At 34.2% G+C, this 27,026-nt stretch overlaps 1 protein-coding gene and 1 long non-coding RNA gene across 5 annotated transcripts in view; one reads left to right on the top strand and one right to left on the bottom strand.

Moving 5' to 3' along the window:
• Window positions 1-27,026, bottom strand: part of CERT1 (ceramide transporter 1) — a 105,146-nt gene that overhangs the window by 37,406 nt on the left and 40,714 nt on the right. For all 4 annotated transcript variants that reach the window (XM_072794877.1, XM_072794844.1, XM_072794866.1 and 1 more), the window contains exons 4-6: window positions 14,044-14,151; window positions 13,091-13,229; window positions 7,743-7,826 (exon numbers count right to left, since the gene is read on the bottom strand). In XM_072794877.1, the coding sequence (XP_072650978.1) occupies window positions 7,743-7,826; window positions 13,091-13,229; window positions 14,044-14,151 (331 nt within the window). The remainder of the gene's footprint in view (window positions 1-7,742; window positions 7,827-13,090; window positions 13,230-14,043; window positions 14,152-27,026) is intronic.
• LOC140615156 (uncharacterized) lies at window positions 7,569-12,825 on the top strand. Its single transcript, XR_012015856.1, has 3 exons — window positions 7,569-7,620; window positions 9,104-9,336; window positions 12,497-12,825. It is a non-coding gene; the product is annotated as an uncharacterized lncRNA (long non-coding RNA).

The following is a 27,026-nucleotide window of genomic DNA, read 5'->3' as shown; positions in this document are numbered from 1 at the left end:
CTTAATCCTGAGTCTCCAGGATCACACTCCAGGCTGAAGGTGGCACTACACCACTGAGCCACTAGGGCTGCCCAAATTGGTGTTTTTTTTTAAGTTAAATATACACCTACCATATGATTCAACCATTCCATTCCTGAGTACTGACTTCAAATAAAATATATGTCTATAAAAACACCACACATGAATACTCATAGCAGTATTATTGTAACAGCCAAAAACTTAAAATAATCCAAATGTCCATAAGGAGATGAATGGATAAGCAAATTGTAGCGTATCAACACAAGGAAATCCTACTTAGCAATGAAAAGAAATCAAATACTAATACAAAAAATAATATGATGAATTTCTAAAAAAGAAGCCTGGACAAAAAACTCCCACATACTGCATGAGTCCATTTATATTATACTCAAGAATATGAAAACTAATCTACACTGACAAAAAAAAGAGATCAGAATGGTTGTTTGGGAATAGGGAGAGGAGGGTTGACAAAAGAGATGAAGGAAACTTTTGAGGGTGATAGATACAATAATCTTGATTATAATGATAACATCAAAACTTACCAAACCATGCACTTTAATTTTTAAAGATTTTATTTATTTATTCATGAGAGACACAGAGCGAGAGGCAGAACATAGAGGGAGAAACAGGCTCCAGGTAGGGAGCCTGATGTGGGACTAGATCCTGGGACCCCAGGATCACACTCTGAGCCAAATTTATGGACACTCAACCGCTGAGCCACCCAGACATTTCTAAATCATGCACTTTAAATATGTGCAGTTTATTGTAGGTTAATTATAACTCAATAAAACTGTTAAAAAATATATTTTTCTTATATTTTCTGAAAACCCTATCATTTTAACTTCTTTATTTTCTAACACTCTTACCAAGATCACAGTTTAATTATAAACTACTTTCATTAATGGAAGGAAATGAAAGGTCACCTATGTTCTGCATAAAAGGATGTGTATTAACTAAAATAATCTGTCCTCTCTGCTTAATGTTAATTTATATATTTTTGTAAAAACTTTAATTTAGATGAAAAGTGTGACATGAAATGTTTTTGAAAAAATTCTAGAAATATAGAAATGTACCTCTTCAGCTCTACTTACTACTTTCAGAAGCAGCTACCTGAAATCCTTTTCAGAATGATACAGGGATTATGTCATAGACTTTAAGCTTTTAAATAGTTGATATTAAAAAAAATAGTTGATATTTTCAACACTTCATTTTAGTGTCTCACACATAAGTCATGATGACAAAAAACTCACCTTAATCTGTTATCCACTCGGCTCCTCTAAGTACTGGTTACTTTGATTTTTGCTCCAAGTCTCTTAATACCTTATACTGTAGAACTATATTAATCTTGATGGGAAAAGTTGTGTAAAACTCTGAAGTACTTGGGTAATTTCTGATGAGCATACTCATCTAAATATCTCAGCTAAAAACAAGGTAATCTTTTCTTCTTTTTTAGAGAAGGGAAGGAAGAGAGAAAGCATGAGCAAGCAGGGAAGGGGAGAGGGAGACAGAGAATCCTTTTTTTTTTTTTTTTAAGATTTTTTTTTTTTTATTTATTCATGATAGACATAGAGAGAGAGAGCCAGAGACACAGGCAGAGGGAGAAGTAGGCTCCATGCAGGGAGCCCGATGCGGGACTCGCTATCGGGACTCCAGGATCGCGCCCTGGGCCAAAGGCAGGTGCCAAACCGCTGAGCCACCCAGGGATCCCCGAAACACAGACTCACACACACTATTTTTGAATAGCAGGCAACCTAAAGGGGAATCCCCACAGTTTTTGTAGTGAGGAGTTTTTTCATTTTCTCACATCAAAAAGATTGTGTCTGTATGAGCGTATGTTACCACATACAAGGGACAGAAAAAATTGGCAGATAAGTTCTTCTGAACATACAGGATGGCAACTTGTTTAAATCTCTCACCTGCCAAAAAAAAAAAAAAAAAAAAAAAAAAAAAATCTCTCACCTGCCTACTATGATAAAGAAGAAACACAGTTGAAGACTGTGATATGACACTGATATCAATCAAGCCAGGGTCTATGATCAGTTTCGGACTACTGGCCTATAGTCCAAGATATAGTTGGCTAAAAAACAAAATCTAAAATATTTTCACATGAAAATAGTCTCCGAGCTAAAAGAGGGTGAAAAGTGACTGGTGGTAGAAATTCTCTGTCTGGACAATTAATGCACATGCACACAGACTGGGTGGAGAGAAAGAACAGAGTATTATTCATGCTCCATTAACAGTAAATTTCTTCTTTGTGAGTTGCATCAAGAGTATACCTTGATTTGACAGATCAGTTAGTATCTATACTCATTCTTTTATATAGCTGATAACATGACAAAATGCTCTTGTATAATATTTACAAAATAAGAATAGATGTAATATAGGAAATTGGTCAGAAAATATTGCTGAATAGCAACAACTGGAAAATATAAAACACATTCCAGTGCCACACTTTACTGGTGGTTTTGTAAGTGGTAAAATTGGAAGCGTGACTCTTCCTATTTTGTTCTTCAAGACTATAGTATCTATTCTGCGTAATTTTTGACATAAATTTTAGGGTCAGTTTGTCCATTTCTGCAAAAAAACTTAGGATTTTGGTAAGAATTACATTGATTCTGTGGGGCAATTTCAGGAATACTGAATTCTTAATATCATCATCTCTTCTAATCCATGAATATGGGATATCTTTCTACTTTTAGGTCTTCATTTTTTTCAATGTTTTATTAATCTCAGAGTATAAGATTTTTGTTTCTCTTGTTAAATTTGTTCCTAATTATTTAATTCATTTTATAAATTGCCATAAAGATACTATTATAAATAAAGCTGTTATTTTAATCTTCACATTGTTCACCATTAGCAATAAAAATATGGTAGACTTTTTTTAAAGTAAGCCCTATACCCAACGTGGGCTTTAACTCATGACCTCAAATCCAGCGGCACATACTACACCAAATGAGCCAGCCAGGCACCCCAAAACTGATTTTTACATATTGATTTTATACCCTGCAATCTTGCTGAACTCATTTATTAGTTCAAAAAGTTTTTTAGTGGATGTCTTAGGATTTTCTCCTAAGATAATGGCACCTTCAAATAGAAATAGTCTTAATTCTTCCTTTAGAATCGGGATGCCTTTTATTTAACTTTCTTGTCCAGTTGTTCTGGCTGGAATCTTTAATGCAGTATTGAACAGAAATAGCAAGAATGGACATGTTCCTGATATCAGGGGGAAAGCAGTCTTTTACCACTAAATGAGATGTTAAATGTAGATTTTTCACAGATTTTTTTTTTAATCAGAGTAGTTATTCCTATGTTTTTTAGTGTTTTTATCATGAAAGAGTATTAGTATTAGATTTTGTCAAATGTTTTTTGTTTTGTTGTTGTTTTTTTTTTTAAGATTTTATTTATTTATCCATGAGAGACACACAGAGAGAGGCAGAAACACAGGCAGAGGGAGAAGCAGGCTCCTAGTGGGGAGCTCGATGTGGGACTTGATCCCAGGTCTCCAGAATCATGCATGCCCTGGACTGAAGGCAGTGCTAAACCGCTGAGCCACCTGGGCTGCCCTGTCAGATGTTTTTTTGTGTTTTGTTTTGTTTTTGTTTTTGTTTTTTTTGTTTTTTTTTTTTACATCTGTTGAGATGACTACCGGTTTTGGCCTTATTCTACTGATATAATTATTTTATCAACTGATTTTCCTAAGTTAAGTCAACTCTGCATTCTGGGATAATTCCCTTCTGGTCATAGTGTATAATCCTTCTTAGATGTTGCTGGATTTGGTTTGCCAGTACTATTAAGTATTTATATCTATATTCATAAGATATATTGGTCTATAGTTTCATAAGAGATATTGGTCTATAGTTTTGAGATCTCTTTGTCTCACAAAACTGTCTCAACAGGTTAAGAAATATTCCTCCTAAAGTTTGGAAGAACATGTGAAGAGATAGTATTAATTCTTCTTTAAATGTTTAGTAGAATTCAGCAGTGAAGCCATTTGAGCCAGGGCTTTTCTTTGTGGGGAAGTTTATGACTAATTGTATCTCTTTATTATTGGTCTATTTGCATTTTCTATGTCTACTTGAGTAACATTCTATAGTTTGTGCCTTTTTAAGACTTCTATCTATTTCATCTAAGTTATCAAATTTGTTGGCATACATTTATTTATAGCATCCCTCCTTCTTAATTCTTTTTATTTCTATAAGGTCAGCAGTGATAGTCTTCCTTTCATTTCTGATTTTAGTAATCTCTTATTTTGAGCTAAAGATTTGTCCATTTTGATCTTCTCAAAGAACCAATTTATAGTTTCTATTCTTTTTTAAAAAAAGATTTTTATTAGAGAGAGAGAGAGAGAGAGAGAATGAGCAGAGGGAGGGGCAGAGGAAACAGCAGACTCCCCAATGAGCAGGGAGCCTGATGCTGGGCTAGACCACAACCTGACTTGAAGGCTGAGCCACCCAGGCATCCTTCTTTCTTTCTTTTTTATAATAAAGGTGTTTCAGGTAAAAATTTCTCTCTAAGCACAGCTTTAGCTTCAGCTCATCTGTCTTGGTATCTTATATTTTTGCTTTCATTCATCTCATAGTATTTTCTGATTTCCTTTGTGATTTTTATCTTTAATCCACTGATTATGTAGGAGTACGTTAATTTCTACATATTCATGAATTTCCTAATCTTTGTCACTGATTTCTAATTTTATTTCTTTGTGGTCAGAGGACATATTTTCTATGATTTAAATCCTTTTAAATTAATCGAAGCTTGTTTTATGGCTAAGAACAAGGTCTTTCCTGAAAAACACTACATGTATTATCAAGAAGAACATATATTCTCCTATTGTTAAGTGGAGTGTTCTGTATATGTCTACCAGGTCTGTTTATTTTATTTCTTTGTTGGCCTTCTTCCTACTTGTCATCAACTGTTGAAAGCTAGATATTTAAGTCTCAAACTATTACTACTTAATTGTCTTTTTTTCCTCTTCAATTTGGTCAGTTTTTGTTCCATATATTTTGGGGTTATGTTATTACATGCAACTACATGTGTAATTGTTATATATTTTTGATGAATTGACGTTTTCATCATAAAGACTACCTTTTGACCCTAGAAATGTAAATTAATAAAAGATGACATAGAGGGATGCCTGGGTGGCTCAGCAGTTAAGCATCTGCCTTTCGACCCAGGGCATGATCCTGGAGTCCCAGGATCGAGTGTCCCACATCCAGCTCCCTGCATGGAGCCTGCTTCTCCCTGCCTGTGTCTCTGCCTCTCTTTGTTTCTTTCAGGGATAAACAGATAAAATCTTTAATTAAAAAAAAAAAGAAAGAAAGAAAAGATGACATAGAATAAAACAGATGAAAATTTACATTAGAGGTAAATACAAAATTCGTTCACAAAAGATTTAGGAAACACTCCTTCCACCATGAATCCTGAGGGTCTTTAACTAAGGAAAATGTTTTCGTATCCAAAAATTCCTCCTCTGGTCTAAAGTTCAATTACCTTAATTGTCTTTGTCTCTCTCTCTCTCTCTCTCTCTCTCTCTCTCTCTCTCTATTTTTAAGAATTTTATCTAATCCTAGGCTATGATCAAGTAGTACCAGATTTAAAGACTACATGTTCTGTTCACTTTATATACAAAGCTTCCAACTTATTTCTAGAGGTTAACCACAGAAAGATACTTTCCATCTATGGTGATTAACAAGACATAATTTCTATCAACCACTAAGAAAGGAATTATTTTAAACAGTGAATCCCACAAATATACTTAAAACACAATTGATTTAAAAAATTATACAAATATCTTCTAGGATATTTCTCTAAATGACTTTAGTAACCCTGTCTTCTGTTGCTTCATTTCTCTCTTCAAAAAAAGAGACTGGAGGTTTTCCTCAAATATCTGGAAATCAGGCTATCTGTTCACATCTCAGAGTTCAGTTTCTAGAAGGTCTGTAAGCATTGGCAGGGTTTTTTAATTAGTGGACTTAAAGGCTGATCTGGTAGTGAGGCAGCTTTTTCAGGGAAGAGGTAGAAAATCTCTATTTATAGGTCCTTTATCTGTGGTCATTCAGCATCTACAGAGTTATGTTTTAATTTTCTATCAGAAAATATATGTTTGGTTGATGGATATTCTGGAAACATGGTAAAAGGAGGTTCACGATGCAGACTTTCATTTAGTGCCTGGCTACCAGAATCCTTGGTGATAAACAGAACAATGAGGCTGTGAAATTTCAACCATCAGTATGTAAATTTCCACAAAATCACTTTACAGATAGGCCAATACATCTATCTTTTGCTATGCCATGTATTCCTGAATCTAGAACTCTCCAGTTCAATTTCTAGTTGAAAATAAGAAATTAAAATAAGTTTAATTTTATTAAATTAAAAATAAGTTTAAAATAAGTTTCCTTTCTATTCTGGGGAATGCAGGTGGGGGAACTGACCAGAATAGAAGTTTTGATGTGCAAGTCTTATAATTTTTTCATTAATTTTTCCAATACCAACCAAAATCTTTTTCCTATGAAAACAGATTATACATTGTGAATTTAAAATGTAACTTGAAAGAATCTTCCCAAAATAATACTCTAATTTCACAAAGGTAAATTTAGATTACTCAATAAAATTCAACATTTCAGTCCCAACTTGTAAGGACAACTTTGTAGTAAGTTAGTATTTTGCAAGTCTGAGAGGGGGCAGGTCATAAGGAAGAAAAGAGTCATGATGAAAATAAACAGGAAGAGGGAAAGAAGGATAAAGTGGGCAGAGAGAAGCACAGATTTTAGTATCAATAATGCAATAGTCCACTGTGATCTCTGAAATAGAAAATTAATGCCATGCAGACAACAGTTTGAAAGTTATTTTGAAAATATGCCAAAGTATAAATTATATTTCACATTCTTCATAACTTTAGCAAAAATAAGCACAATTAACTCATTTTTTCACCAAGTTTTATTTTTGTAATTAAAAAAATTTTTACCAAAAAAAAAAATTTTTTTTTTTTTTTAAACAAACCTAGTTTTTTCTTAGGATATGCCAAAAGAAGAATACTGACTATGAATCACAGATTTCTGGTTTTGTTTGTTTAAGATTCCTCGTGTAAGAGATACCATGCAGTATCTGTCTTTGGTTTCTCTTACTGTAAGACCCTGGAGGTTCATCCATGTTGTCACAAATCACAGGCTTCTAATGAACAATTCAGAATTCCATCTAATAAGTTAGCCATTATACAGAGAGTAACAATAAATGGGTATATGAAACAGACCACCTTGTTCCTAGCTCTGTAAACAACTGCACCATGAAATCAGAGATATTTTTAATAATTTTCCTTTAATAATACTGATTACATACTTTTCAACACCAGCTTATTGAGTGGAGACAGGAAAGAATGTTAAACAGAGAGAAATATACTCAAACATTCAAACTCCATTATAATGCATCCCCCAAGAAATAAACTTGCAGTACGAGAAACTGATTTTAACAAATACTGCTGAAATAAGTAGGACAATGTCTAGAATTTAGAATGAGTCTTTGTTAGGTAATGAGTGGCTATTATTATTTAATGTCAGAATGTATATTCCACTTACATGTCTTTTCCTAGGAGGAACTTTTCACTTTCCGGTAATTACACTGCTTTTAAAAAATTACTCAATTAGATAATTATTCTTGTTACACACTTAGTTATTATATAATTTTAGAAAGAACACTTTATCTAGCTGAGAGGAACAAAATGTACTACTTACACTTTTCCTTATTGCCATTAGTGTTATGCAAGAAGTCTCCATCAGAACGTGTTGTAGGAAAATCGTCTTCATCATCTTCTACCACTAAATAAAACATATTTAAGGGTATCAGGATGAAAGGAAATAGGAATTAACCAGTTAATTATTTTTGTTTTCTAATTTTATTTACTTATTCATGAGAGCCACAGAGAGAGAGGCAGAGACACAGGCAGAGGGAGAAGCAGGCTCCTGTGGGGAGTTCGATGTGGAACTCGATCCCAGGACCCTGGGCTCACGACCTGAGCAGAAAGCAGACACTCAACCAGAGAGCCACCTAGGCATCCCTAACCAGTTTATTCTTATGTTCGAATGAGTCAATATATTTTAGATTCTGCGAGTACAAGATCTTATCTTTGTATTTTCAGTGGTTGTCAAGGTATGCTCAATAAACATGCTGTGGAATGTCTTTAAATACATTATTATAAAAAAAAAAAACTATACCCATTCTCATTTGTGTAAGGGACAGGACTGAGATATGAATTTTTTTTGTCCTTTAGTCTTCCTATCCCCTTCCTACCTAGCTTGAGGCGATTTCATAATTCTACCAAAGGCCTGCAAAGGCTGAGCAAAAATGTAAAAGATTAACTTACATGGAGAAGATACCTTAACTTGCCTCTGTGAGTTCTTAAATTTACTATTTCTGGATATGTAGGGAAAACAGAATGACTTACAGATGTGATATCAGTTTTCATTCATCCTAATGTGTCTGTGCTTGGATATCCCTTTAAAACTTACGCAATTCCAGAAAAAAACAGAATCCCCGATAATCTCCTTCTGAATACCTTTTTGTTCTATGTACTATTCCTTTTTGTACTGCCTAACATACTTTAATCATCTGTATTATGTATTCCACTCTTAATGCAAATTTATAAACCTCAGCCTTCCAACCTATTCTCTACTATCACACTTTTTAATGGATTCTTTTTTAAGGCATTCCCTTTCTACATAAGAAGTCTTCATTCTAAATTAATATCTTACTTCTTGCCTATATCTCTACATCAAATAAATATTTGATCTACTTTAGCTTGCTCTCTCTCTCTCCATCTCTCTCTCTCCAATGGATGTAAAACCCACTCCTGTTCCTTAACTCTCCCCTAAAGGGTAGTAATCACCACAGAAAATACTTTTGTTCTGTGTTGCCATTTTTTTTGTTACTAGGCTATTTCATTTTTTCACCACTTAAACATTTGGCTACTCATCTATAACAACTTTTTCAAATCATCAGCTGCTATTATCTACTAAATCTACTATTCATTTCTACTCAGCTAAGTAATATCTATATATGACTAACATTTTCTTTTCTATGTTCATCACTTCTATAGATTTCAGTATTCATACTGAAGCCTCTGCAGACACCTAAGTCCCAGGATTCATCAGATTCCCAGATTCTATGGATCTTCATCTTCTTATCAATCATTTGCAAATACGGTCAATTCTAAGAAATTCATTAACATAGCATACTGCTCTACTTTTAAATCAGTATTTATCACCATCAGACAAGATCCTGATCTTGACTCAGTAACTACCCTGAACTGTTCTTAAATATTACTGAAAGGTTTGTACCTCACTTATCCCATTCATATTTACTTTGGGCTTTGTATCTCTAACCATCTAATAGCCCAGTACCAACAAACAGGGATTTTCAGTTTTCTTTTGCTAGCCCAACACTTAATATATAAAACTGATGAAAACAAGAGCTGCTCTGGCTAAGAGTGGCCTTCCCCTTCCCCTTCCAACCAAGCACTCCTTACCCATCCCTGAGGCACCTTTAAGGGATGTCTGACATGATTTGCCTAATACAAGTCCCCCAACTCAATCATTCCTGTTTTCCTTATCCTTGTAATAATCCAAATGAACCACATTAAAAACAGCAGCTATTATTTACTAAAGTATGGCTGTTAGGCACAGTGCTAATGTATATACTCTCAATTCTCACAGTCATACGTGCTGGATATAGTATCCACTTTACAGCTGAGAAAACAGATGTAGAAAAATGTTAGGTAGTCTACTTCAAGTTATTAAACTAACAGTAATAAAGAACGAGATTAATAGAAACTTCCATTAATATGATACATACCTTCTTTTAAAATTAAACAGTATGTTTAGGTTAGATATAATGTCTTCTACTCCTGGAAACCTAATATATCTAACTAAGACTTTAAGGGTTAATTAAATCCTACTGAAGTATATGTGGGAATTGCGGAGGAAGAGTTTGGGCTGAAAAGTCCCTTACTAACAACTCTGATAAAGCATTTTATGTAAAAACACTGAACACCTAAAATAAAATGGGAATTTGCTACTATCATTTTAATGACACACTTAAAAAAGAACACTGATTCTTAAAATTCCTTAAGTCATGAAAAAGACTTCAAAACAAGAACACTGTACCCACCAAATTTATTATTCAGAACTGAAGGAGATTGAGTTTTCCACATACGCAAAAGCTTTTTTGCTAAAGGAGTTCATCACCACTAAATCAGCGTTATAGGACAATGTTAAAGGGACGTCTGTAGATTAAGGAAGTCTGTAAGTACTATTTACAAAAAAATATAAAAGAATAAATCTCACTGAAAAGGTAAATATAGAGCAAAAGTAGTGGATTAATCACTTACAAAGTTAGAATGAAGGCCAAAGAGACGAAAGTAGATTAATTCACTACCTATAATCAACTACTGTCATAGACTTAATATTGATAATTTACTGAAAGATCCTTAGACTCATTCGGTTCAACTCTGATTTACAATCGGAGGAATAATTCCTACAAAGTAGGAAATTATGGTCCATGTCCTTATTTCACTTTTACCCAACATGTACTCTTAAACACATCAATATTTCCTAAAATAGCATTTATAGGGATATCAGTTGTTATGGGTTGAATTGTGTTGCTACAACACTCATATGTTTAAATCCTAACCTTCCATACCTCCGAATGTGACTCTGCCTGTTAAAATAATAATCAAATTAAAATGAGGTGGGTCCTAATCCAATACGACCAGTGCCCTTGGAAGAGAAGGAAATTTAAACACAAGCACTTTCAGATGGAAGATGATATGAACACAAAGGGAAAAGACAGCCATATATAAGCTGAGGAGAGAGAGACCTAAACCAGATCCTTCCCTCGTGGCCCTCAGAAGCCAACGTTGGTAACAATTCATCTCAGACTTCTAGCCTCCAGAACTGTGAGAAAATAAATTTCTGTTGTTTAAGCCCCCTAATCTGTACTACTTGGTGATACCAGCCCTAGCAAACTAATACCTTGGTCTACTACTGTTGCTATTGAACTGCAAATTGTTTAAAATTATTTTTCAAAACTTCTATACAACCTGGTTATCATTGCATCCCAACTTCTAATCCTTCCACTATCACTTTGTCCTTGACATGTTATATATACCATTGATATGATCGTTTAAAAATGAAGAAATCAATTCCATTATATACCCTGCTTTTGTTTAAAAGGCTATCTGCAAATGAAAGATGATTTGTAGTGTTTGATTAAAAAGGAATACATACATTTTTCTTAATGAGGGAGAAAGAAATTCAACTGTCTTTATTTTTGGAGAAATAAATATCAAATGTTAAAGAACCTAAAACTTAAAGTCTATCAAATATAAAGAACTTCAAGGCTACTTAACTTAGACAAAATTAAGTACCTTAAGAGGAATATGGGCTTCTGTTTCTGACCAAAGTGTAATAAATAGACTACCCTTTAGCATGAAACTAAAAAACTGGAAAAACCATATACAATGGTTTTCAAAACACTGGACAGTAGGCAACAAAGAACAGTGATTCCTGAGAGTCAGAAAACAAATAACATGAGTCCTATGATTGAGAGTTTCGAAGTGGTCCAGTAAGGAGGAAACCAAAAGGAGTCTGACCAACTCTCTAAGGTGAGGAATAGCTGACAGTATAGAAAGACAAAGGTAACCAGGGTTCACAAGGCAGAGGACTGCAAAGGAGAATCCTGTACAGAGACAGAATTCCAGAGATTAGTAGAAGGTTTCTTTAAGAATTCAATAAAGTACTGTTACCACATACAAGTGAGGAAATGACAGAGGTCAGGGAAAGAATCACATGAAAAAAACTCCAGGGACAGTATCCAAAACCTACATGGTACAGGGAAAAGTACCTGTTTCCACAACACTGGAAAACCTTGTAATTCACAGGGTACTGGTTAGAAAACTTTGAAGACTCTTACCTCAGTAGTGGGGAGAAATTAAAATACATAATTGTAAGGTTCTTAAACTATGCTGGAAGTGGTATGATACCTAAAGGTAGACTGTGGTAAGTTAAATGAACATACTATAAACCCTAAGGTAACCACTGAAATAACAGTTATTACTAAAAAAGCCAACAAAGGACATAAAAAATTTATTTTTAAAATAATTTCAATCCAAAAAAAGGCAGGAGGGAAAATAAGAAGTCAAAAAGAATCTGAGCTCAGATTAAACACATTTAACAAAACCAAGAAATGAAATCACATCAAATAACCTAGTTATTATACTAAGAATGAATTTAGTGCTAGCTAGTAATACTGCTATGAACAGTTCATTTCTGTGTTCATAGCAAATAAAAGAAAAACTGAAGAACAGATGTTAACATCAGTAATATCTTTAGCAGTAACAAAGAGAATAACTTAAAAACTCACATTATGAGTAAGTTAAATGAAGATCATCTCTCTTAAATAAAAAAATTCACTATTATTTTTAAATCTCTAGTAGCTCCATTATTGGTTTCTTCTTCTGTGAGAAAAAAGCCAGAGGAAGGGATGGGGAGAGAAAGAAGTGAAGAGAAAAAGAAAAGGAGAAGAAGAGAAGGAAGACAGAGGAATAAAGAGATCGAATGATTTCAGATTTGGAGGATTTAACATACACATGCTTCTAAGACACATGATGGGGTAAATTTCTTTCTTTCTTTTTTTTAAAGTAAGCTCTAGGTCCAACATGGGGCTTAAACTCAGAGTTGCATGCTCTACTGACTGAGCCAGATGCCCCATGGGGTAAATTTATTAAACATGATCATGTGAAATGCCCCAAGTTTACCAAGATGATGGATATATTCTTTAATGGAATAAAGAGTTTAAAAATCATTTAAAAATTGTCAGTCATATCTGGGATGGGGGATCAGATTACTTAGAATGTATTATTAAAGTGTATGAGTTATATGGACACTGAAATCTGTTACATTGGGAGTTTTTAGCAAAAGTGACTATAATTAACCTTTATCACTTAAAGATATTACCCTTTTTAAGATCAAGGGGCTTTAAATCCATTCATTCTCCAAGTAAAAATAGTGGTAATAGCCTAATTAACCTTTATCCCTTTGAAGTTCATCCTTGGAGACAGCATCAGCACAGGCATCAAAGTACTTCTGTAAAGTATCAACTTGTCTACATAGGATATCCCTAAAGGTTTCCATTTCCGCCAATTTTTCACGTAAACTGTGGCCTTTCTGCAAAACACACAAAGGGGGGAGGGGATGTAGTCCAAGTTAATAAAACTAGAATTTATATACTCCTATGATATTTCATCACCTTATTACTGAAGTCATGCGGGTAGCCACAACTGTCAGGTTCAATTTAATACTCAGGAATAAAAAAAACAAAACTCAGGAAGAGACTCGAACACGACTAATTAGTGGCTTGACAGTGATAAGCCTGAAGGAAATAAGAAAGCATTAAGTCTGATAATTTGCTAATATAACATTTAATACTTTCAAATTAAACTCTGTGAGGAAAAACTGTAGAAGACTTTGGGCAAATATGTTACTGGGTGCCCTTTCAAAGGAATACTGTCATCTACAGTACAGAACCCTTAAGAGACGGTGTTGTTTCATCATATGGAAATGTTGATATTGCTGCATTGGAGTTACTTTATATCCTTTAAGTAGGAGAAAACTGAGAGCAACGTAAATGATTTCGGTTTACAGAGGTACAAATGATCTTTGTCCAGTGGACACACTTGGTTACTATTTTCTGAATACTGACCAGCTTTGCATATATTAGCAAAATCATTTCAATATTCCTTAAATTATATTATTCTCCTTTGAATCAATTTTTCTTTACATCTTCTCTCATTAATGAATAAAATTTGATGTGTTCATTTTATATTTGTAAGAGTCTTGATTCTGCCCCTTAAAAACTACTCTATAATAGTATCAAATAAATTACATCATAGAAAATTTCTTCACAAACTATCAAATAATTTCTTTTCACAATACTCATTACTAAACTTGATTATGCCTTAAAGCATACACAACCACAAACCTTGAATGAAGAGGTGGATGTTGCAGAATAGCCACTTGCTCCAGACACCAGTGACACCATAGAGCCGTGTCGACGCAAGCTGGATTCAGATCCATATCCAGATTCAGTCTAAAAAGGAAAGCAAACTAGGTGAAAAAAAAAATTAAGCAAAAAGTACTTAATCATCACAATAAAAAAAAAAGTTGTCTATATGAGGTGATAGATGTTAACTAAACTTACAATCATTTCACAATATACACAATATCAAATCACTATTTTATATACTTTAATACAATTTTATGTCAATTATGTATCAATAAAACTAGAAAAAAGCAAAAGGTTTCCTACAAATCAATAGGATTATTAATAACAATAATTAGCAGTCTGAGTCCATTCAAGAAATATAAGCAATCTACTGACATAAGTAATGCCTTTCCGTTCCTAATTGCCATTTACTTCAAAAATTCACTGAATAAAAAAAAATTTTTTTTTTTCACTGAATAACAACCACATATTAAGCTACTGGGCTGAGAGTGTTTCACAACCAAAAAACTACCTAGTATAGGCAAATTCACAAGGACAAAGTAGAAGAGTGGTTACCAGGGATTAGAGGGAGGGAGAAATGAGATGGAATTTAACAGGCACAGGATTTTTGTTGCAGAAGATGAAAAAGTTCTGGAGATGGATGATGATGTTCAACATGAATGTACTTCATGTCACAGAACTGTACACTTAAACATGGCTAAAGTGACAAACTGTATATTTTACCATAAGTTAAAAAAATGGACAGAACAAGGCTAAAAAAATAATAAGAAAACATTCAGTATTACTTCTTTATAGGTTAATCACTTATCCTAACACAGCTTAAATAGAACCGTCTCAGTGAAGCCTTTCTTTTCACACCAGGCAGTTTGTTTTTGTATTCTCAACCATTCTATATCATGATTATGGCATTTACCACTCAACTATTATAGTTTACATCCTGTAATTAAGACCTCAGATGGTTCTTCTAGAAGACGACTATATCTTTTTAAAATTTCTGTATTCACTTCAACAGTTCATTGCAGAAAAAAAGTTTCCAATTTTGGGGTACCTGCATGGCTCAATCAGTTAAGTGTCTGACTTCAGCTCACGCCATGATCTCAGGGTCCTAGGATTGATCCCTGATCCTTGATCCCCAAATTGTCTGAATCTGCTTGTCTCTCTCCCTCTGCCCCTCCTGACTTGTACATGTGGCTCTCTCTCATATAAATAAATTCCTTAAAATTTTTTTTTAAAAAACAAAGTTTTCAATTTTGTCAGTCTGTTAAGTAATCACAGTATGGAAGATAACTAATTGAACTCCTGGATATTGGGATAGAGTTAGACTCCACACTGTAAATAATACTTGGGGTTGACATTTTATAGCCCACCCTTAAGACAAAAGCAGTACTATGATATAGACAAAAGAACTGAATATTTGAAAAAAATAACTTCCAAGTACCTGAGACACTCAAGTATTTTCGATCTCAGCTTATTTTCTCCTATTACTTTTAAAAAGAACTATGAATAAATTCAGTTGTAGTCACTAAATATAAGAGGTAAAATAATATCTGACATTGGTATCACACTTGGTGGCAACAATTGGAACTTTTTTAGATTATCTTTCAAGATTAAGACTAGGAATCATTAAAATTAAGTACATTGTATTTTAAGAACTATCTCTGCTAACATCTTACATCCTCTGTGTTTGGCTCCTGAAAATCCATTACATTTCCTATACAGCTATTGGTTTACCCAGATATCATTCTTTTTTTTTTTTTTTTTCACTTTTCAAATTTTTAAATTCTAGTTAGTTAACATATAGTGAAAATTGGTTTCAGGAATAGAACTTAGTGATTCATTACTCACATAGGACACCCAGTGCTCATCATAACAACTGCCTTCCTATCCCTGACTCACCTCTCTCCATCAACCCTCAGTTTGTTTTCTATTGTTAAGAGTCTGATGGTTTGTTTCCCTCTCTTTTTTTTCTCCCCCCCTTATATGTTCACTTGTTTTGTTTCTTAAATTCCACATGAGTGAAATCATACGGTATGTCTTTCTCTTATTTCATTTAGCATAATACACTCTAGCTCCATCCCTATCACTGCAAATGGCAAGATTTTATTCTTTTTGATGGCTGAGTACACACACACACACACACACACACACACACACACACATCTTTATCCATTCACCAGCCCAAGACATCATTCTAATTGAAAAATGTTCTTTTAGGTTTAAGAACATTAAATTTTCATACTGGTTTAATTAATAAATAAAATGTGCTGCCATTTTTATGTAAAAAGATCTTAATACCAATTCAAAACATTTTTCCAGGTCAGTATCACTTTATTCAAAGGAGGAAGAAAAAATGAGAAAGGGGAACAGGGATCCACAACTGAAAAAGTACACAATAGCTTATGGAAAAGAAGTAAATATCTTTGGCAAAAAGACTAGAAATTTATTCACATGAAAACCAGCAGTCTCTTAAAATTCACACTTCTAGTATATACCAGTTGCCAAACATTCAAAGTGAAATTGTCATACTTCAATACTGCTTGTTTATATGAAATACTCTAAGAAAGACACTGCAAGATGTTTTTAAGTATCAATTTACTAACAAATTATATATAAACTTAAGACTGTATGGAATCAAAGTTCTTCTCCAAGACTTACCTTACCCTACACCATTCCACATCCACATCTCAAAGCAAAGCAGTGATGAAGCAAAGTATTTTTGTACCAGGAAAAATTAATGGAAGGGTAAATAAAGCACGCACTTTATGTAAACTATACCTCAAAAAATTGACTTTTTTTAGAAGATAAAACTAATCTGTGACAAAAGAAAGTAGGCCTGGGGGCAGTGGTTACAAAGAGGTACAAGAAAATTTGGGGGTACAGATTACAGTTGTCTAAACTCAACTGTCCAATTAAAATGGATCCATTTTAAGAATATAAGCTGTACCTCAATAAAATTTTAAAAAGATAAGCTTATTTCAATATAACAGAACCCCAACAAAAGAGAATTCTAATTACAACAATCATATATTTCACAAAAAAATCAGATTTTTAAAATAATGTCCTTAAGCTACTAAGATTCTTCACCTAAAATGGCTGTAGTTTCTTCTCTCTCTTGACAGTAACACTAACTTTCTAAGTGTAGTGCTTCTACACTTTAACCATATTGGTTTGGTAAACTTTCTCAGTAGATTAAATATTGAAGACTGGAATTAAAAATAAGAATTTATCTGTAACAGGCGAAAAACATAAGGTACTTAAGTCACTTATCTGACACATATGGTCATTCATTTCTAAAAAGAAATTAATCTGAATTGACTTTATTTAAATACAAAAACATACTATGATTTACAATAAAAATTTTATGGTATTAAAAATAGATTTTGGATATCTATTTGCAAAATATTCAAAACCAAACAATTTAAAACTTAAATGCATATAAATACCCTCTCCATCTAGTTACTTTTAATCAATGAGTCTTAGAGGTAGCAAAAACTGCTTATTTTTTAAAGATCTTTTCTTTCAAGATCTTAGAACAGAACAGAAATACAACAAAGTTTTTCTAAAGGTTTCTTCACCATAACATACTTATCTCGTCTATTTTTTTCATGTTCCACTATTTCAAAACAAGTAACATTTCCTCACAGCTAAGAGAACAAAGACTCCACTATAGCAATATTGATAGTGTTGTACATTTAAAAAAAATAAATAATAAATGTATGTGAAGGCTGATATTTTAGTGTAATTGTATTTCTACCTCTAATAAAGTTTCACTTAAATAAATTCCATTATGAAGTATAAAAATCATTCCAAGGAAAAAGAAATAAACTATACGCAATTGTGCTGTTATGCAATCTAAATAATGGAGACTCATTTCTCACTCTATTTCAGTCAATGCACTAAGATAACTTTAAATACAAATAAATGCGTAACAAATATACATATATTCACAGATGAATCCTCACTGCTAAAAATCTAGTCATTCTGGAAATGTCTATTATTGTGCCAGTAGTACTGACATTGCATAAAATATTCCTGATGGTATTACCACAACATTTAGAGTAATTTTATGACAGTCACAAAATGGATCAAATCATTTTTGGGAGTCACAGAATAAAAATAAAAGAACACTCTCATTACTTTAAAGGAGTATCTTCAAGCTGTATAATTAAGCTTGATTTCCTTTTGTGTTCACATGACACGGGCATGATTTAGTTTCTGATTTCTCTAAAAAAAATCTAATCTATCATAAAAGATATTAATATTTTAAAAACATCTGGTCATAGATGCTAAAAATATTTCTAAAAGAAAAGTTATAAAACTATCCTGAAAAGGGTAGTGTTCCCAACATCTCCTTTGGCTTTACAAGATGTTTACTTTGAAGGCAACAATATTCATCCTGAATTTGTAAGATAGCTTTTTTGAAAGTAAAATGGGGTGAGGGAAGCAGGATGGAAATGTGAAAAAATTACTTTATTGTCACAAATGATATTGTGTTAAATGTTCTTAAAACTTATAACATGTGGGATCCCTGGGTTGCTCAGCGGTTTGGCGCCTGCCTTCAGCCCAGGGTGTGGTTCTGGAGTCCTGGATGGAGTCCTGCATCAGACTTCCTGCGTGGGGCCTGCTTCTCCCTCTGCCTGTGTCTCTGCCTCTCTCTCTGTCTCTCTCATGAATGAATGAATGAATGAATAAATAAAATCTTAAATTTATAACACACTTTCAAAATCTCATTGGTATGATTTTGGGACTAATGTTTCAAAGGTATGCTGGATTTTTCTTAATCCCACTCACTGTTCCACAAGAAAAAGAAGCTGAGCTTACTTAAAACCTCTAATTACTAAAACATAATATTTTGAAAACACAAAATTACATCTAAAATTAGTAATTCCAAATAGTTACTGCAGGAATATTTTTTCCATTTCAATATATCTGCTTAAACATCCTAATAGAATGCTTTGTAAAAATATCTTTTCCCAATTTGCGTGTTTGTAAATCATATTCCTGAACATGTTTGCATAAACATAGGATGCTCTTTTTTTGCTCATTTAACTGTACACGTCCTATGTAGAATAGGCTCTTTTTTTTTTTTTTTTTTAAGATTTTGTTTCTTTATTCATGAGAGACACAGAGAGAGAGGCAGAGACACACAGGCAGAGGGAGAAGCAAGCTCCATGCAGGGAGCCCGACGTGGGACTCAATCCCGAGACTCCAGGATCAGGCCCTGGGCTGAAGGCAGTGCTAAACCGCTGAGCCACCCGGGCTGTAGTTTACTGCTTTTAAATACTGCAATGAGACCACATCTTTATTATAATATTCCTTTTGTTTAAAACCAAAAAAAAGAAACCTCTAACAACAACAAAAAAACGCACAATCTTTTGGCCACTAGAGGGGATCAGTACCACTGGAAAGTAGCAGTATACGTGGAAAATTGATACGAAGGTTACTATTGGTCAAAGAACAATAGTAACTTCTAGATTCCTTAATGTGTACCTTTACCTTCTGTACCTTGACTTTTTTTTTGTACCTTGACTTTTAACGAAAATTAAAAGCATGATAAATTAAATCATACTATTCAAACTTACGAATTTCGTAAGACAACAGAAATGCCTAAGAACTGATTTAAAAAGAAAACTTCCTCAAAGTCACAATTAAATTCTGTATTTTGGCTTAATCAAGTAAGAGATAAGCTCATATATTATCATTTTATACAAGCTGTTCATCAACCGATCCAAAGGTAGTAGTTAAAAAAATACAGCAAAAAGGCTGACTTATTTTAAATCATCTAGTTATTAGTGGCATAGTTCCCTCTACCCTCAACTACACTGTCTCTTTCTATTTTAATTATGGAAAGAGACAATTATACAAGATTAAAGGCCAACAATAGAAATTAATGGAGCATTTTCCAGAAATTAAAATTCTGAAACCTATAATAAAACCAAATAAACTTGCTATGTTGTGAACATCCATACATCTTACCTTCAATATTATTTCAAAGCAAACCACATGAGCAAACCACAAGATACTATTTAATCAATAGAACTGTGATTTAAAATACCTTCTAAATTGCAGGGGCAACAATTTTATTTTTGTCTGAGTCAACACAAACATATTATTTGAAATATGAAAATTTGGTGTAATAATTCATGCCCATAAACATTAAAATCTTATCTATTTAGCTTTATAAATACTTATGAACCATCCCCCCACCAAGAGCAGTAGCCTCCAAGGTAGCAAGAACACAAGATAAAGAGAAGGTTCTAGTATTACTTTAACCACCAGACAACTTTACAAGTCAGTCACTACCTTCATGGGGTTAATTTTCTTACCTTTAAAATGCTATGTGTAGTCTAGGACTGTAATTCTCTGAACAAATCTAAATACCAAAACTTAGGCTAAAAATGTACATATGCAATGGGGGCCAAATGTAAGGCAGCCCTTTGCTGAACCAGATGGAAAGATATAACAGAACTCTTTGATACAATGTACCAGATTAGGAGAAGGTCAACAACCTACAGTGATTTCCAGGAATTGCAGCACCTCATGAATTAAAGAAATTTTAAAATAGATTTAAGAAAATTGTATTAGAGAGGATTTTATCATATTCTAACTGCCTAAATCCCAGCAGCACTCCAGTGAGTATAGTATTTGCTTACTCTCAAGATATTTTTCTCAAACAATACTAGAAAATAGAACATTTGCTCAGATTAGTCCCCGATTTTTTTTCTTCTCAGATCCTAGTCATTCTTGTATCATAATTTAAAACCCAATATCAAATAGACCATTTGAAGGTCATTTATTAGCATTTTCTTCTCCTGGAACATGAGATGAGCTTTCCTTCACAGAAATATCTAAACAGGCCAAGTGCTATAGTGAGATGAGGCTGGAAGAGTAAAAGCAAGTTCTTGTCAAATACCCCAGTTAAATGTTAAAAGAATGTTAAATAAGGAAATGAGACACTGCCTATTTTAATCCAAAATACTACAAAAATGCCCAAATACAATATGGTATTGTAGAAGCAGATAGTAACAACAGCTACCTCCACTTTCTTGACTTCAGAACTTCCTTTCTTGCTCTTATAACTTAGAGCTTTGAATTCCATAATACATCCTTGTAGCTAACGGGGAAATTAGTAAGCTACCAAGTACTTCCTCTGTACCAAAAGCTATTTGACACAACCAATGACACAAAAGATAATTTTAAGAACTCTGACACTGTGAAATTCAGACTTACCTTTTTAAAAAAATTCCTCCTTCCTTTAAAGGAATCTGGAGGTCCAACTGTCTTTTTTGTGACATTAAAATGGAGGTGAGAAATAACCAAATAACTAACAAATGAAGTGGTATAAGGGCAGTCTGTTAAACAATTTTCCCATCCTCGTTTTAGAAAACAAATACTAAGGGTTAGAGAGATCTTTTCTGTTTTGTTTTCAGAGGACAGCTGATAAGGGCTAACTTTCTAAAGAAATAGATGTGTTAGATATTAATTCCAGAGAACCACCCTGAATAAATTATAACAACGGTAAAAGCTAAATTCGGGATATTTACTTTGTACTGGCATGATGTCAACCCTTTAAAGCCATTATCTCATTTAATTCTTTTATTTTTTTAAAAAAATATTTATTTATTTGAGAGATAGAGACAGAGAGAGAGTATGAACAGGAGGAGGTAGAGGCAGAGGGAGAAACTGACTTCCCCCTGAGTGGGAAGCCCAGCATGGGGCTTGATCCCAGGACAGACTTGAGCCAAAAGCAGAGGCTTACCCAACTGAGCCACCCAGGCATCCCTCATTGAATTCTTTAATATCCTATATGAAATAGATACTGTTATGATACCCATTTTACAGGTGATTTTATTTAATGTCTTCAGAGTCACACCACTAGTAAGGGAGCCAGGATTTAATTCCAAATTCAAGTACCCAGGGCATCCCCGGTGGCCCAGTGGTTTAGCGCTGCCTTCAGCCCAGGGTGTGATCCTGGAGACCTGGGATCGAGTCCTGCGTCGGGCTCCCTGCATAAGCCTGCTTCTCCCTCTGCCTGTGTCTCTGCCTCTCTCTCTCTCCTCCCTCTCTGTGTCTGGCATGAATAAATAAAATCTTTAAAAAAATGTATTAAAAAACAAATTCAAGTGCCCAGGATGTTAATCATAATGCTATACTGTTTCAACATCTAGAGACTTTGATTTTAATTGTTTCAAATCTCTTTCTAAAATCCTTCCTGAGGGATGCCTGGGTGGTTCAAGGGTTAAGCGTCTGCCTTTAGCTCAGGGCATGATCCCGGAGCCCCAGGATGGAGTCCCACATCGGGCTCCCTGCATGGAGCCTGCTTCTTCCTCTGCCTATGTCTCTGCCTCTCTCTCTCTCTGTTTCTCTCATGAATAAATGAAATATTTTAAAAAATTCCTGAAAAAGCCCAAATGTCCATCAACAGATGAATGGATAAAGATGTGGTATGTATGTGTGTCTGTATATATATATACACACACACACACACACACACACACACACAAACACACAATGGAATACTACTCAGCCATCAAAAAATGAAATCTTGCCATTTGCAATGATGTAGATGGAACTAGAAGATATTATGCTAAGTGAAATGAGTCAATCAGAGAAAGACAATTATCATATGATCTTACTCATATGTGGAATTTAAGAAACAGAAGATCATAGGGAAAGAGAGGAAAAAATAAAGATGAAATGAAAGAGGTAAACAAACCATAAGAAATTTTAAATCATAGATAACAGGGTTGCTGCAGGGTAAGAGGGATGGGGTAACTGGGTGATGGACATTAAGGAGGACACATGATGTAATGAACTATGGATATTATATAAGACTGAGGAATCACTGACCTCCAGCTTTGAAACCAATTGATACATTATATGTTCATTAACTGAATTTAAATTTTAAAATATCAATGTAAAACCATTCCTGAGAATAGTTCTATTGATAAGATTTTACTGCCCCACTTCCACTCTAGTTTTTAAAAGTAGTATTAGCTTGTTATAAGGAAAAAGATACAAAATTATCTTCAATCTTGTAACTGAGAGTTACTATTCACTCTGGTATATTTCCTTTTTTTTTTTTTAAGACTTTATTTATGAGAGAGAGAGAGAGAGAGAGAGAGGCAGAAACACAGCAGAGGGAGAAGCAGGCTCCACGCAGGGAACCCAATGTGGGACTCAACCCCAGGACCCCAGGACCCTGCGCTGGGCCGAAGGCCGACGCTAAACTGCTGAGCCACCCAAGGATCCCCATGGTATATTTCCTTCTTATTCCCTGTACATCTCTTGCTCAAAACCTTACTGAGATAAAGTTTATATCCTCTTTTCCTTTTTATCTAATAAAATTTTCTCCTTACAGTATAGCTTTGTTAGTGTTTTACTGTACCATAATTTTGGTATTGTTTGCATATTAGTAGGCCTGAAGATATTTTTGGTTTTTGCATTTAGTATTTATCGACTTCCTACATAAAGCATTTTTCTGCAGGTTAATTGTATTTTTATGACCATTTCTCAGAAGCAGATTGCTAGAGGTTTTATTTTATTTTATTATTTTATTTTATTTATTCATGAGAGAGACAGAGAGAGAGAGAGGCAGAGACACAGGCAGAGGGAGAAGCAGGCTCCATGCAGGGAGCCTGATGTGGGACTCTATCCCGGGACTCCAGGATCATGTCCTGAGCTGAAGGCAGATAGATGCTCAACCACTGAGCCAACCAGGCATCCCACTGATTGCTAGGTTTAAGGATATGACCACTTTTGATATCCCTTGTCAAGTGCTTTCCAAAAAGACCGCACTCATGTACATTCCATAAGCAGAATATGCAGGTCTTTGTTTCACTGCAACTTTACCAGTATTAGTTTTTTGACCTCCTTTTAAGTGGGATCGATTAAAAATGTGCTCTATGACTTTACTTTTTGTTTCTATTTTTGTAGAAGTGATATACATTTCCTGTAACTATTTCAAACAATATAGACAATACTGAAAATTACAAAAGAGAATGAAAATTTAGGCTATTTAGAAATGACCACTGTTGCTTCTTCTAGATACTTCTTTGCATGTACAGCCTTACATTTGTACATAAATGATACTATCCTGTTTTGTATTTTTTTCTTCCACTCAGTAATATGTTCCAGGTATTTATTTCATGTTTGATATAAATCTCGATTCCTCCCCTACTCTTAAGAAAGGAATGCATATCTTTTTTGGTAATTTTAAGTTTGGGGCCAAAGTCCCAGAATAATAAAGAATGTTCATTTGCTGACCTTTGTTCTATGTGTATATATTTCTTTTAGGGTCTCTTTGGAGAATTTAGGGTTCAGTTTCCTTGGCAAATTATAATCTTACATTTCAATAAAACTGCAAATATTCCTTAAACAATGTAAAACCTGTATTTTCTCTTACTGGGACATTTAAGGGAGCTTCAAAAGTAACAATAACTGTTTTGCAATTAGATGAAAAGAAAAGAATGATGCCCTTTTTTTTGCGATGTGCTTTTGGAACTTCTAAAAGAAAATATGCACTGGTCCTTTTTTCCTAGGGCAAATCATAAAATAAAAAAAGTTAAGAGAGTAGCACTGATCCTTTGTTAAATCTGCTACTAGCTCTTTTAAGATTTATTTTCCCCTATTAAGTGTTCCTAGAGTAGCAATATAAAGGAATAGCCTGCCTGTTTTGCGGGTGAAGGAGGAATATGGTAGCTAACATTTACCTAGCACATATGATATATAATATAAATACTACAAAGTACTGTTAAAGATTTCTTCACTCTGAAGCAAACTTCTTATTTCCTTGTTTATTTCAAGTTCCACTATTTTGAAACAGGTAATATTTCCTTACAACAGAGATGGGCTAGAACAAAGACACCCTTTACAGCAACATCAATGTAATACATTTCTAGTAATTGACTGTAAATGAATATGGATGTTGACACTAGTTTAGTGTAATTATATTTCTCCCTTTAACAGTGCCTTATATGCAAAGTACGGACTTGATCCTATAGGAAATAGGAATCCAAACAGGATTTAAAACTGGAAGTAAATAACCTGATATTTATTTTTCTTTTCTTTTTCTTTTAAAAGATTTTCTTTGTTTCTTTATTTGACAAAGAGACAGAGAGAGAGAGAGCAGGCATTCACAAGCAGGGGGAGTGAGTGGCAGGAACAGGGAAAGGGAAAAGGAGGCTCACCACGGGGCAGGGAGCCTGACACGGACTCAATCCCAGGACCCTAGGATAATGACCCGAGCTGAAGGCATATACCTAACCCACTAAGCCACCCAGGTGCCCTCAGATATCTGTTTTTAAAGGATTATTCTGGCTAGAAAGGATTTTTAAGAGCAAAAAGACTTAAAAGTAGTTAGAAAACTGGAGAATTTATCCAAATGAATCACTTAGTGACCAGAACTAAAGAATGGCAGTGGGAAAATAGAAAAAGGGAATTAAATGATGACAGTATCTAATTACTCCTTTATCCCTCTACAGACCAAAAGGTTATTTCTGAAAAGAAAAAGGAACTAGGAAATGAGCAGTGATATAAGCTTTCCTATCAACAATCATATCTTGTCTCTCAAGGTCATGAAAAATGGTAAGAACTGTTTTCAGCTAGGATAACATTTTAACCTGCAGGATATTCATTTATTTTGCTACCTATTTTTATTGTTTCTAACCCAAAGCTTTCACCTTCAATTCCAAACCAATCCAGAATATTTACTGGACAATAAAGACCATATGAGCAAAGTTATTTCTTAGGCTATTAGTTAAAAAGATTTGATGAAAAAGAGCAGTTTTGTGTTCTCTGATTTAAGAGACATTTCTCTCAGATCATGTCCAGTATACTCAGCAAGTAAAATTAAAGAACAGTTTGACGATGTCAATATGTGTAAGCCACTCCCATCCACCATTACTTTTATAGTTCATTAGAAAAAACAGAATCCCATCTGTTTTGGTGAGTATCAGAAATATTCTCTGATTAAAAGTTCAAATACAAATACTGTAAAAACAAAAACAAAAAAAACCCCACCAAACTTTTAAAGCATAAAGCCTGATTTTAATACTTTCTACAGCAAGGACAGTTATTGAACTCTAGATTAAGTATCATTTTTTAAATCTTATCTAAAGAAATATTTTATAAGCTAATTATAGACTAATAAAGCATGGAAAAATAAGCTGAAAATCTAGTAAAATTCATCTAAATTGTTAGTAGCAAATGATGTAGAAAATGCTAGGGTTCAGAGCCAATAGCTAAGAGAGAATCCTTGAGACGTTTTCAGTGCAAAAAGCATGGGGACAGGACCTGGTGGGCAGCAAGAGCTGCACTGGGGTTTGATGGGGGACTGATTACGTATTTTCAAGTTGGAAGAGAGTTACAGACAGCACAAACCTCCAAGGTATTTTGGAAACAAGGTTTCCAGGATGTTGAGGGGGAAAAGGTTAGGAAACGGTCATCTATTTCTATTAAAACCCTGTCATGGGCAGCCAAGGTGGCTCTGCGGTTTAGCGCCACCTTCAGCCCAGGGTGTGATCCTGGAGACCAGGGGTCGAGTCCCAGGTGGAGCTCCCTGCAATGGAGCCTGCTTCTCCCTCTCTCTGCCTGTGTCTCTGGCCTCTCTCTCTCTCTCTCTCTCTCTGTCTCTCATAAATAAATAAATAAAATCTTAAAAAAAAAACACCCTAGTCATGAGACCCCCCCTTCAGATGTGTATCAGTGGAGCATATGCTTGGAGGACAATTGTTACCATGTGACTTTGAGGTAGAGATAAAGGAAGTTTCCAAAGGAATTTTTAAATGTCAAAAGTAGACTTACAGGACTCTGGGGGATTGGGATTATGTTAAACTAAGATTACCTTTTGCCCTCAGCAAAGTATTAATATTGAGGCAGCTGAGTTCCTAGAGGAATGTCACTCTGCCTGTTTTCAAGGACTTGTCAAAAGGCTGTAGGCAGTAAGGAAATTTTTTCTT

Source organism: Canis lupus, chromosome 2, assembly GCF_048164855.1.
Source record: "Canis lupus baileyi chromosome 2, mCanLup2.hap1, whole genome shotgun sequence".
Taxonomy (NCBI): domain Eukaryota; kingdom Metazoa; phylum Chordata; class Mammalia; order Carnivora; family Canidae; genus Canis; species Canis lupus.
The sequence above is the reverse complement of the archived record's forward strand: the minus strand, read 5'-3'. Positions and strand labels throughout refer to the sequence as shown.